This window comes from Cucumis sativus, chromosome 6 (genome assembly GCF_000004075.3).
Source record: "Cucumis sativus cultivar 9930 chromosome 6, Cucumber_9930_V3, whole genome shotgun sequence".
Classification (NCBI taxonomy): Eukaryota; Viridiplantae; Streptophyta; class Magnoliopsida; order Cucurbitales; family Cucurbitaceae; genus Cucumis; species Cucumis sativus.
The window spans coordinates 626728-640459 of NC_026660.2; the positions used below are offsets into that span (position 1 = coordinate 626728).

The window sequence follows — 13732 nt, forward strand, 5'->3', positions numbered from 1 at the left end:
AAACTCCGTGGTTATTGTCCAAGATGTTACATTTTTATTTGTTTAAGATTTGAATTTATTTCTTAGATTCAAAACTTTACTAGAAAAATTGAGTTTAATTTTAGTTTAAATTATGACTTTTAGATTTATGCTTTTAACCTCTTAAGTAAGAATAATTTTTGAAGTAAAAATTATAAATTAATTTTAATTTCGATAAAAATACATTGAAACTAAATCAATTGTCAAGTAAAAAGAAATATATATTCAAATTGTATTAATAAGAACTTGTATTAACGTTCCTCACAAAATGGGGATGTAGCTCAAATGGTAGAGCGCTCGCTTTGCATGTGAGAGGTACAGGGTTCGATCCCCTGCATCTCCATTTCTTTTATTCTTTTTTTTTTTGTATGTTTAAAGTAGTGATACAAGAGTATGGTTATTGGTTAGGCATAAGAGAATAAATAATCATATACATTTTCATATAAAATATATTCGCATGTATCATATAATAAAAGATTATAATATAATAAGGTTAACATGAGGTCAACTAGGAATTATAATTCTTTTAATAACAAATCTCAAATTAATTTAATTGAAGAGAATGTGGTTCCCACTTCCACGCCTTTTGCAAATTTCATTCATTAAAGATTGAAGCATGCTTTTGAATAATCAATCTCTATTAGTTTAATTCTTTATTTTATTTATTTTATGTCTTATTACTTTGGATTTTAAATTGGACCAATTTCTTGAATTATTTTTTAAGTGAATTAAATTCAACTATATATATTTGCTAAGTAAACCTTATAATTTTCTAAAACTAAGAGAAAAAAAAGTTTTTAGACTTTGTGTTTCTAATATTAAATATATTTAAAAAGAGCGGATATTACTATACTATATAAAGTCAACAATATTTTGATTTTATTGAACTTAAAAAGAAAATAGTTTATGATATATATATATAGATAAATATAATTCTAAATGGCCTCAAATTAAAGATTTGAACTCTAATTTTGGATCGGAGAGAATCACGAAACACTATGAAAGTTGCATTAACGTTAGCTTATTAACTTTAGTTTAATAATATGGACTTTATAAATTATATTGAACTGTGAAAGTAACAATATTGTTTCTGTATTTGGAGATTTGCTCAAATGTGTTTAATAGATAAATAATTGTCATTCTAAATATATTAATGGTTTGATTATATCTTTTATATATGGTTAAATCTCTTCCATACCATACCATGATGCACCCCATAATTACATATCCAAGTATTATACACTCATGAAGAGAAAAAAATATATGTAGTTTCTGGATGTTTTTCTAAATCAAAATTTTGATATACTAAACTGAAAACGGATTAAATTTTGAAAAGAAAAAAGAAAAAGAAAAATATCAAGTATACTTTATTTGATATGTTATTAATTTTACATGACAGAAGTTTTTTAACAACAAATATTAATAATACTTGATGTTACTTGATGGATGAACGACTTTTTCAAAACGTAGATATCTAAACAAGAAATTATAAACTAAATTAATGAAAAACAAAATTTTAATATAGATAAGAGGGTCTAGTTGCCCACAATATATAATATATAATATATATATAAATATATATATGACCATGAGGATTTGATATTGGTAGTATATTTGTATGGTATTATTGTTATATGGTATCATAGAATACAATACAGTAGAGTTGCATATAATATATAGAATATGACATTTGATAATAAAGTAAAGTGTGTTAGTCATGTATAGGGTATTACATACTTTAAATCTGGAAGTACTTAATGCAATATAGCGTCGTAGTCAAAGGTTGGATGTTGGTCCTCTAACCATATGTATGAAGAAAAAAATGGCTCTCCAACTTTTCAACACCCTAGACATTTTAAATGTTGAGAGTGATGCCCATTATCTTCCACAACTTGTAATTAGTAAACACACAACAAAAATAAATAAAATGGAAGATTTTTATTTTCATTATTATTATTTTGTTTGGAAATAATCGTAAAATAATATTATTATCGTTTATCTCACATTACACAATTTGAAAACTCTTCTAGAGGTTCGAAAAGACGAAAATTTAAATAATAAAAAGAAATAAAGACAGAGACAAGTTCCAAAAGTCCGTACCACTTATTCATTATGAATATAACTCCAAACAAACCTCAATTCGTCTCTTTTGAAATGGAACTCCATAAACAAAGGAGGGGAAAATAAATCAATTACTTCTAAAACATTTCTCATGATGTATTAGTTTTGATTAAATAATTAAATGATAAATTTAGGATTGATTATTTACAAAATAACGTGGATAGTTGTATTTGTTTATTATTCTAGTAGTAGTTGTTAGCTAGTTGCTAAATCACGGATTGATTATAATAAGTGTTTTATGCTTGTTTTGAAGTTGAATATAAGTGGAAATGGAGGATTCAAAACTTTGATGACCAAGTCTCGAATTCTCTTTTGAGTCTTTATTTGTTAGTGCATTCAAACTTTTTTGCTTTGAAATAGAATTTCAATTTTTTTAAATAAAGAAGAGATAGATAACGACTACTTATAATGTACCATTCTAATTTTGAACTTTGAAATGGTGACTGCAATGAAGATGTCATGAAATTACAACTTTCTGAATAGCTTTAAACTCTAAAATGAAGAAAGAGATTTGAGAATTAGAATCGAAATGCACATGACACGTTTCAAATGTACTTTAGTTCATTCGAGTTTTCCTTCGACATACTTTATGCAAAACACTAAAGTTTATCAAATATCTGTCCAGTGTCTTCAAACTTCAAATTGCATTTGACTACCTAGATTGAACAACAATTTTTGGTTTCAAACGATTTCAGGAGCTTGATCGAGTGATGCTTGCCACACAACTTCCATTACTTAAGTTAGTTCGAAACTATTTAGAAGAAGCAAGAGGTTAAAGAATAAGAATTCACCTGCTTTTTATAGAGTAACAACCATGTATATATATATTAAACTTTTTAAATTTTTTATAATAAATTATAAAATATTTTATTTCTCAAATTGGGGATGTAGCTCAAATGGTAGAGCGCTCGCTTTGCATGCGAGAGGTACAGGGTTCGATCCCCTGCATCTCCATTTTTTCATATACATCATTTTTATTTTCATGTTAAACTTCTTTTATGTCTTATGACATATTATTCATCATATCTTAATATTTACTAGTGTTGAGACTATATATATATATATTATAATTAACTATACATGTACATTCAAATAGTCATATCTTAGTTTAAATAACTTGATATCAATTATACCTATCAACTTAATAAATGTTCACACTTTCTCTTATTTCTACATTCTAATTTTAAAATTGAAAATTTTATTTTAAATAACAAAAATATTTAAAACTATTTAAAAATATAACAAAATAAAATATTATAATTAATATTTGTAGATTATAATAGATGAAAAGAAGTTACTTTAAACGTTGAAGTGATATTTTGTAAATATTTTGAATAATATCTAATCTCTTTAATTTAATTTTTACAACTCTAATACGTTTGAAATGTGTAATATAGTTTCAATTTGTCCGTGTACTAAAAAAACAACTTTAGTTTTATGGTAGATTCCAAATTGATATGTTTAAAATTAATTGTTAGAACATAAATAAAAAATGAACTTTTATGTTTGATAGTTTTCATTGATTATGTACGTATTTAGAATTTTAAGATTTTGTATTAAAATGTAAGTTTGGAAACATCGAACCTTTTGATCTCGAGGTTTATTATAAATTTAAACCATGTGTTTGTTGAGCTATATTTAGTTTAATAGTCTAAACATAAATATAGATGGGTATACACACCTAAATATATTGGAAATAAAAACAAAACATTACTATATTGGTACACAAATATTACTTTCCTCTAGGTAACCTCGATCATGTGACCATCCATATCAGTGAGGTGAAAACATGATTAGATTCTTAGACAAGTGGGTTTACAGGTAAAGAAGAGTAAGCCAAGTGGAATTTGTAGAATATATTACATGCCAATGGGAACAATAATATAGCCACAAAAACCCTAGATAATGTTCCACGTATTTGAGATCATAGTATCTTTACTTGAATACAACAATGTTATCCTTTCTATAAAGAAGAGAGAATTTAATTAAACTAGAATATTAACTACACAAAGATAAGATGGAATATATTAATTATCTTTACACATGAATGCAATAATTTGAAAAGAACTTATTCCCATCATACAATTTGACTATAAAATTTGAAAGAAAACAAATATAAGAAGTGGAAGCTAAAAACAATATTGTTATCCAAATAGATAGGATGACCTATTTTACCAAATTTATTATAAATTTATCCTTTTTTTCGTGTGGAGAATTTAGAAGAGAAACGTTAAGTGTGTTTTAGTGAATGAGTCCACCACTCAATGCATTTTGTTTCTATTTGGAGCATCGTATCTAAACTAGGTAGTGATTATATAATTTAACTAAATAGAGTATTGGTCCATAACATGTATTTTAGTTTTGAGCTCGAAATATCAGTCATTCTAGTCTACCACTGTAAACAGAAATATTGATTTTACATAAAGAAATTTAGAAGTCTATTTCTCAAAATTTGTCAACAAAAGAATATATGATGGACTAAAAAAATGGTAAAAATAGTAGAATAGTATAGTGGTTGAAATGGTTATAGAGAAAAGTTTGCACAATGAAAAAAAGGAAAAGAGATTCTAAAAAGAACAAATACGATCAAAGGGTTTCCTATTTCATTCTTTGATATCATTGAAAGGGTTTTCTTGTCTTTTTATTTTCAATGGAAATGCCCCCAACCCCACCACTTTGAATGGAAGAAAGTTTTTAAATTTCGTGTCGTAATCTACAAAATTCCAGCAATTTCCAGCAAATTAAAGGACTTGTGGTCCTCAAACTTCTAAGCCCTTCCTTGCAATTGCCAAATGGTAGGTCACTCCACCCCTAAATCAAAAAAATATCACATTAATAACTTTTGGGATATCATGTTGTTGTGGCTGTGCCTCTCAACTCTATATGCATTATTCATATCATAAAGAACAAACCACTTTCTTTCTTCTCCATGCTTAGAATTTTCTAGAGCTCTTTTCCCCTTTTTGATACCTTTTCGTGTATTCTCATTCTTGAGATTTTAAAAACGATTTAATCCAAATGGAATATTTAACATCATGTATATAGGTTGAGCTTTGATCAAATTCACTTGATGCACTAGTGATGATCAGTTAGTTGATATAGAAAATAACGAGATTTGTACGTTAATATCTAATTACTACATTAGTTCTAATGTTTAAATATAAAAAAATTAGGAAGTAAACAAGGATAATACATGGATGAAAGAATATATAGTATAGAAGAAGAGATGAGATAGTTCCATGACAACTATGAAAAGAAGTCAAATCCTTAAAATTTTTTGGACTAGAAGGGTGAATTGCCCTTGAAAACATTTGGGTCTGTCTTTGAGCAAACTATGGAGGAGTGAATTTGTACTTTCAATTACAAAATCTTTGATTTATGTTTGGAAGAAGAAGAAAATGGATGGGTTAAATAGCACTTATGTATATATGCTTTATTTGTCCACTGGACCCAATTGTTTTATGGTGTTTTCTGTTGGACCTTGGTGTTGGTGGGCTTTTGCTTCTTGTATCAATAATTCAATATTGAACTATCTTACTTTAATAGGAGAAAAAAAATTGAACTATCCAAATACAAAGGATAGCACCAAATAGGGATCGAATTTTTAATCCCCGATTAATATAATTTTTTTTTCACTTTTGTCCACCATTATAGAAAAAATGACTGAGAAGTAACTTATTGGTTAACGACATTCTTCTATTTATATAAAAAAAAAGTTATGATTTCGCTAAATTAGATAAATACACTTAGTTGAACTATAGCTGAATTGTAATTCCTCTAGATTTGATTCACAAATTCAACAATGTTACAATTAAAAATCTAAATTTGTAATTAATTTTATAATGTACTAAGAACACAATATTATTTTCAGAAAACCCCCTAGAAATGATCATATTGTTATAATTAGCCCACATCTCCTCTATTTTCTTTTGCTTATTAGTTAATGAACCGCTAAAACAGCTCCCCGCCACCGCTTGCTCTATTACTCCCCTTCTCAGATCCTCACTCTTCACACTCCAACTCCCTCCAGTCTTCAACAACCGTCGGTGGAGCTCCACTTTCCGACGATAAGGTAAAATTTCTAACAAATTTTGATGTATAAGTCATGTGCCTTCTTTGGTTACTTTTAGCTTACCAATTCATGTTCTGAATCATGCCCATCCAATTTCAGATCACATTGTTTCATTGGAATTTCCCCTGGTTAACTGCAGCTGATCTGTATGTCATTGCCAATGCTGTTTTGTTTTCTCTAGTTTCGGGTTGATCCGATTAATCGGCAGGGAAATTGTGACGTCTGGTCTGCAGTCATTTAGAATTGGCCGTTGATTGGTTTTTTAAGCTTGAGTCTAGCTTCGAGATGGAATGGCCCTAATTTGCTGATTGATTTTGCAATTTGTTTCTTGGACGAATGATTTGTGGGTCGTTTTAATCTTCGTCTCTCGGGTCAAGGTTGTAGAGATTTACTTGAAAACGGTTTGTGACTGTTCTGGGTTTTCTTTCTTACGCAAGAAAATGCCGTCGGTCTTGCACCAAAGATCCACTCACAGCTCACTTGCAAATTCATATCCACTTTCTCCTCGTTCTTCCTCGAGTTCTGAAAGATCATTTTCCATATTCAGTCCTATAAACCTACTTGCTCTGCTTTCTCTCATTGTGATTCTTGGAGTCTTCTTGCCCTGGATGAATATACAAGAGAGTATTTTCTCAAGCTCCAAGGTCTCAAACTCTAAATGGCGAGAGTACTCATTGGCTGAAGCTGCGTCGTTCGTTGCGAGGAATGGGACTGTGATTGTTTGCGCTGTCAGCCAACCCTACTTGCCCTTTCTCAATAATTGGTTAATTAGTCTTTCTCGGCAGAAGCACCATGAGAAAGTTCTTGTTATTGCTGAGGACTATGCAACGCTCTATAAAGTGAATGAACGGTGGCCAGGGCATGCAGTGCTCGTCCCACCAGCTCCTGATGCTCAAACCGCTCATAAATTTGGTTCTCAGGTATGCTTTCATGAATTTTTTTGCTATCAGTTTTGATTGGTTTTTTCTATTTGAAATGATAATTTTGATTGCTATATAAACTTATAATCAGTCTTTGTTGCTTCTCTGTTAAATATTTCATCGCATTTAACATTGCCTGGGCAAAGATGTTTTGTTATTGCAACACTAGTCATAACATTTCGTACTTGAATGTGTTTTCTAAACTTAAGATTATTTCATAACTTTTATATCCGGTCTTAATTTATGATTATTAATATTACTACTGTATAACTTTCATATAATGCCTTAAATTTCAATTGATATTATGTGATGGCATTTCTGTAGTGATACTTACCCCATGAAGTATAGAAGCTTCAATTTTATTGCTCCTTCCATCACTTACTAATTTGATCTTCAAGTCATCAACATCATCTCTCTCTTTGTTCTCTTTGTATGAAGCATTTTATAGAACTCAAGAAACTCTTTCTTGAAGCATTTCTTTGGCCATCGAGAACATGTTCACTCAATTTCCTTCCCATCAATCCTGCTTTGCCCTGTCTCCTAATTTAACTTCTCCCTTCTCATGCTCAGTTCTTAGATGTATATGTTTGATCTTTAGCCAAATTCATTGCCTGTATGAAATGAAAATGATGGCATTCACTTTGTAGGGATTCTTCAACTTCACATCCCGGAGACCACGACACCTACTACACATTTTGGAGCTTGGTTATAATGTTATGTACAATGATGTTGATATGGTATGGCTGGCTGATCCATTTCCTTATCTGCAAGGGAATCATGATGTGTACTTCACAGATGACATGGCTGCAGTATGTACAACTTTTCTCTCTCCTCCTCCCAGTGCAATGTTTGTGGAAATGGATTGCTTGCATGCTTGCATATAAACTCTAATTTATTATCTTTTTGTTCTTTGGGCAAGAAAGAGAGTTCATATAAGTCTGAGATGTTTAAATGCAAATGGTGGAGGACTTTAGCTTCCTGATGAAAATTTGTACATTTGCTTATTTCTTTGATCAATCTATAGATTTGACTTGAACATGTGGTACTTACAGATCTCCAGTTTAATAGTTTGAGAACTTGAGAAATATGGTGACACTACTTCTTAGATTTTGATGAAAAGTGTTTGCATTGTTGTTCAACAACGTGCACTAGCTTCCTTTTAATTTTGTCCTCACCTCGTTACAGGTAAAACCATTGCACCACTCTCATGATTTGCCACCTCCGGGGAAAAAGGGCCGCACTTACATATGCAGCTGCATGATTTTCCTACGTCCCACCAGTGGAGCAAAACTGGTCATGAGGAAGTGGATTGAGGAACTTAAAGCTCAGCCATGGTCCAAGGCAAAGAAGGCAAATGATCAACCTGCTTTCAATTGGGCACTAAATAAAACTGCTGGAGAGGTTTGTTTTTCTAGTCTTCTAGTTTTCAATATCATATCCTAATTGAGCTGCTAGGATCCCATATGATAGCAATTAAGCTTACAATACATGCATATATATAATGAAAGGAGCATAAAATTTACACCATGCGAGAACAACAAAGGAAAGTGAATTGTCAAATTATCAAATGATTACATTAATTTAGTTAAAAGTTGCAAACTATGATACTTCCAGTTCCAATAGGTGAATATAAAGAAAGATTTTGCTTTGTCTTAGTGAATGCACCGTGAAAACCGTAATGATACCAGTGGTCATACCAGCTTGTTGGGGCTACCCAAAGGATGAAAGTTTGGAGAGTCGAATAGAAACTGAGGTTCATTTACTGAATTTCAGCTTCCAAACTGAGTCTTCTCAAGTCAAGACCCATGTGCTTGATCTTAGTTTTTAAAGACCAAGCTTTTCATTTTACAATTTCTTGGTCTAGATCTTTAACCTTTTAACAACTTTTTAAAGCCTACAGAGTATAAGTTTTTGGCTTATTCTGTTTCACCCTTCAAAAGTTGGTTAATCTCCAAACGGGTTTCTGCCTGAAACTCAGATCCTTACATTCTTCGAATTGGCAGTTGAAATCTATCTTAAAAACTTCCAAAGGGGACTAAATTTGCAGTGGGGACTGGTCGAGACACAATTTTTTTTTCCTTTTCTGAGGGCACATTGAATGGGATATTGTCCTCCCCCATTGTATTTTCCTAGTTTAGACTTTGGTTGCTGGACTTCTAACATCCATCTTCAACTTTTGGAGCTCCTCTCACTGCTCTTTATTGGTGCAAGTGTGATAAATTAAACGCCCTTTCACAGATATGGTATTTCTTCTTTGATTTTCAATTTGGGATCTTTCACGTTGGTTAAGTCTGTCTATTTAATTTCTCTACCAAATTGCTTTTTTCTTTTCTAGAAAGAAGAAAGAAAAATTATCACGTACTTGGAACCTTTGAAAATGGAAATCCTAGAGTAGGGGTTTTCGCTTGACGCTCCCTTCCGTTTATTTCTAGGATGAACCAGACAATTAGGGACTTTCTTATATCATCCTTTTTTCTATAGGCATTATTGATGAAAGTGGGGTGGATAATCCCTCATCTTTCATTTGGTATGGAAAAGTTTCCAAGTTCCCCCAAAATTACCAAATTCTCCGAGTTCCCCCAAAGTGTTGCATTTTCTTGTGAGAGTTTGTTCTTGGCAGGATTAGCAATTTTGTCTTAGAGAAAAGACGCCATTTTCTTTCCTTCTTCCCTGGCTGGTCTTACCTGTGTAAACAGAATTTGGAGACTCACTCAAGAGTCAATACCATATGTTCCTCTCATGCCCTTATGCTCGTCTTATATGGTCATAGTTATTGCAGATTCTTAGCATCTCCTCCCTCACAAATTGACAAGTTTGCTTCCCATTTTCGTAGGAGGTTTTCCTTTAAAAAATTAGAAGAAATTCCTGTGGCTTCAACTCGGGTGGGCAAGGGATTTCTTTTGGTTAATTTGGTTAGAAAGAAGCAATGAGAAAAAAATTTAAAGGCTATTTTTAGGAATAGTTCGTTGTTTTCTGCTTTCTTGGTGTAAATTCTGCGTTCCTTACAAAAAGTTTAATTCTCTCATTGCCACTTGGAAGACTCTGTAGTAACTTTCTTTGATTGGGGCTTCGGGCTTGGCTTTCCTCCCCTTTTTTTATTTTTAATTTCTTATTTTATATGAAATGGTATATTGCTTTAATTTACAAAACTATTAATATATAAAATTTTGGTTAGGATTTTGAAAGTAGATTATTTCCATCTTTTAGTCAACTAAGCTGCTAAAACCAACTGATCCAGTAGTTTGTTCATACAAGGCCCTTATTACTTGGATTAGATCTCTTAGCTATTCCATGTATGAGGGAAGAATCCTTCAATAATTTTTAGTCAATATGAGACAATGTATATTAAATTTTCTTATGAAGAGAGACTGTGCATTTTAGATAACTACCTAAAAATGGTTACATTGATGATACACAGGTGGATCTATACCTGCTGCCACAGTCAGCATTCCCAACAGGTGGATTATACTTCAAGAACGAATCATGGGTTCAGGAAACCAAGGGAATGCATGTTATTATACATAATAATTATATCACAGGGTTTGAGAAGAAAATTAAACGTTTCCGAGAATTCAACCTGTGGTACGTGGATGATCATACTCTCGAGTCTCCTCTTGGTCGAATATGAGAAATTAATAGATGTTATCACAATTCTTCCCGCAATACAAGGTATACTCTCTTTTAGAACTGTTTAACCTTAGGAAGATTTAGTTCAATTTCCTTCTTCCTGGAATAGTTTTGGGAGTGCGTTTAGGTTGGTACTATATTTCATTCACAATTTGTTATCATGACAACACTGTAGCAACACATAGTAAGATTATTATTATCATCATTCATTGAACATTAAGTATTGATTATTGTAATTTTGCTCTGAGAAGTTCCCTCAGTCTCATTTATCAAATTCCTTTGAAATATTGTGTATAGTAGTTATATACTTGGAACTTTAGGGAGGTGCTTTCTATTGGAGCATAGGAATTTCTAACATTCTTGGTCAAATTTTTACCATGTTACTCCATTTCTTACTAGAATCTGAAAAAATGAAACATAAGGTACCATTTAGTAACTGTTTTTGGTTTTTATTTTTAATAAACTAAGTTTTCCTCTCAAAGTTTAATTTCTAGTCAAATTTAAAAAACAAAGACTGTTTTTTACGTTTTCAAACTTCCGGTTTGGTAAAAAGTTTATAACAAATCGAGAATTTAGAGGGATGGGTGCTTTTAGACTTAATTTGAACCCAAAAAAAAAACAAAAAACAAAAAATCTAAATGGTTATAACTCCACAATTATTTGAGGTACTTGAACTTTCCGCCTACACAAATGCGTTCATATTCGTATGCTCATAATATTATGACATACCTTCATCTTTTTTACTCATTCCTAATAAGTTCTTACATACTATTTTTTAGCTAATTTAAAATTTGAAAAAAATAGAGTGAAACTTATGTTGAACTATCTTAGAGATCAAACGATGGATCAAGTCTTTTGTTTCTAATTTTGACTCCACTTGGCTTTGAGATCTAGTTTTTAAACTTAACCCTCTATTTGATTAGGATAAATTTTGTTTCTCATTCATGATTTGAATGACTTCGCAGATCAAATCCTACGGGTAAGCTATCCTCAACCACAAACTATTATCATGGCAAAGAATTTTAGCTGAGATAACTCAAATGGCCTCAATGTTATTTCAATCCAAATTGGTTCCTGCAAGAAGAAACGGATTTTATACAAACCTTCAAATGACCCAACAAATGTCTAATAAGTAAATATAAAGGTGTAACTTCCTAATATGTCAAATTACATAATGGGTTACTAGCTCGAGTAATCTAATAAATGTGTATAGATGAAACATTTTGGTCGAGGAGATTGAACTTCTTACATAGCAAGCGGCCAAAGTCGGTTCGATATAAGAGGAAATTTTCGATAGATTGGACATCTTTATTGATATGGGTACTTTTTGTGAAACCAAATGCAAAAGTTATGAGAGTTTGTGGTTGTAGTAAACAAGATGGGAATATATCGAGTTTTTGTTGTTTTTAATATATGGTTGAGTCCGGAAGAGATCTTAGATTAAAAGAAAAAACAAGGAGATCCTGATTAACATAGTAACTAGATAAGGAGCGGAATCGTGAGTTGTGAGAAACAATTATTTCCATCACAACAACATTTTGGATGAAAAAAAAAACAAATGAAAAAAGAACAAAGCAAGGAGTAGTTACGTCCAAGGACGACCATGTTGGATACTTTGAAAAGTATTATTTTAGTTGAATTAAACCGTGTGTATTAGAAGCTTGATTTGCACTTGACTTCATTTAATTTTTAGTTGAACTAAAGAGTGTGGTAGAAGCTTGAATTGCATTTGACTTCATTTAATGTTAGATTAAGTTTTAACTTTACACACTTGACTTCAACATGAATTTATCTCAATGAAAGATTAAGTTCTAACTTTACATTCATTCAACACCACTTGACTTCAATATCAATTCATCATAAATGAAGTTAGAGATGCTCTTAACTTCATGAGTTTACTATTAAAAACTATTAAAATGAAGTTCGAATTGATTTAATCAACTCTCTTATGAAATTAAAGCATTTTTATAATAGATAAAATATATCTAATTTTTTGTAAAAGTCGAATTTTAAATGTTGAAAAATCACATAATTAAAATTAAGAATTGTTTCAAGGCCTTGGTTCCAGCTGTATGATTTGATCTCATATAAGTGGTTTTTAATGGAGTTGATTAGTGACCATAGACTATGTTTTCTCCCAACCAAATCCACCTAATATTTTGCCCATTTAAATAATTCAATCTTTTATTTTCTAAAAAAAAATTAACCAAATAATCTATCTTTTTTCTTTTTTGTTTACACGTGAAAGATAAGTGAGTTAATAAAGTTCTTACTTTCGTATTTAGTGTGAAAATGACGTCCAGGTATTTTAATTTAAAATTTAGAATAAATATCTAAACCTAAAATGTTATGTCTTATCCTTGTAGAAAAAGTGTTCATGTTTACGAATATTTAACTATATTCATATTTGAAAAGAAATAAATTAATACTGTGATGAGACTAATTTATAAATTAATATTGTGATGAGACTAATTTAAAATCAAGTACAAAATAACAATATTTATAAGCAATAACGTTCAACTTTACTGGTATTTTTGTATGGACATAGTTAAAATAAGTGCGATTTTGACTGAACTTATCACTTATAGTTGTAAAAATTATATTAATTGACAAATAATCGAAAGAAACTTGGTCGTAAAGCTATGTATCCTTGATGGTGACGATTCTCTTTAATTGCCAATTACATAACCACATACAAGTGTTCCTCTCCCTCCAACATGAAAACATAAATAGTCCTCTCACTTTACCTACCAAGAAACTCGAGATTTCATAAAAAGTGGTTTTTTTTTTCTAACCCATCTCACAATCTTATTACCAAATACAACAATTTGAAGTGGAACTATTCATACTTCAAATCTCTTTGTTCAAATTGATAATTTATGTTTCATTAAACTATACTCTCTTGTGTTTTAGTTCATAGTTAATACTGTACAATTGAAATTAACGTATTTAGAAAACAATGAATATCAACTAT

At 30.7% G+C, this 13732-nt stretch overlaps 1 protein-coding gene and 2 non-coding genes across 5 annotated transcripts; all 3 read left to right on the forward strand.

The window, feature by feature from the left end:
• Window positions 1–288: 288 nt before the first annotated feature.
• TRNAA-UGC lies at window positions 289–361 on the forward strand. The gene has a single exon. It is a non-coding gene; the product is annotated as a tRNA-Ala (tRNA).
• A 2659-nt stretch (window positions 362–3020) lies between these two features.
• Window positions 3021–3093, forward strand: TRNAA-UGC. Its single transcript has one exon. It is a non-coding gene; the product is annotated as a tRNA-Ala (tRNA).
• Window positions 3094–6056: 2963 nt separating this feature from the next.
• Window positions 6057–12132, forward strand: LOC101215664 (UDP-D-xylose:L-fucose alpha-1,3-D-xylosyltransferase MGP4). Of its 3 annotated transcripts, XM_004138424.3 has the most exons (6): window positions 6057–6211; window positions 6311–7131; window positions 7779–7940; window positions 8317–8532; window positions 10550–10800; window positions 11724–12132. In XM_004138424.3, exons 2-5 carry the CDS (start codon window positions 6652–6654, stop codon window positions 10757–10759), a joined length of 1068 nt encoding a protein of 355 aa, XP_004138472.1. In that variant the 5' UTR covers window positions 6057–6211; window positions 6311–6651; the 3' UTR covers window positions 10760–10800; window positions 11724–12132. The 3 variants fall into 3 exon arrangements, with proteins under 3 accessions (XP_004138472.1, XP_011656364.1, XP_031743972.1); XM_011658062.2 differs by lacking the exon at window positions 11724–12132 and having other exon boundaries at window positions 10550–11045; XM_031888112.1 differs by lacking the exon at window positions 11724–12132 and having other exon boundaries at window positions 6078–6211; window positions 6351–7131; window positions 10550–11045.
• Window positions 12133–13732: the final 1600 nt, after the last annotated feature.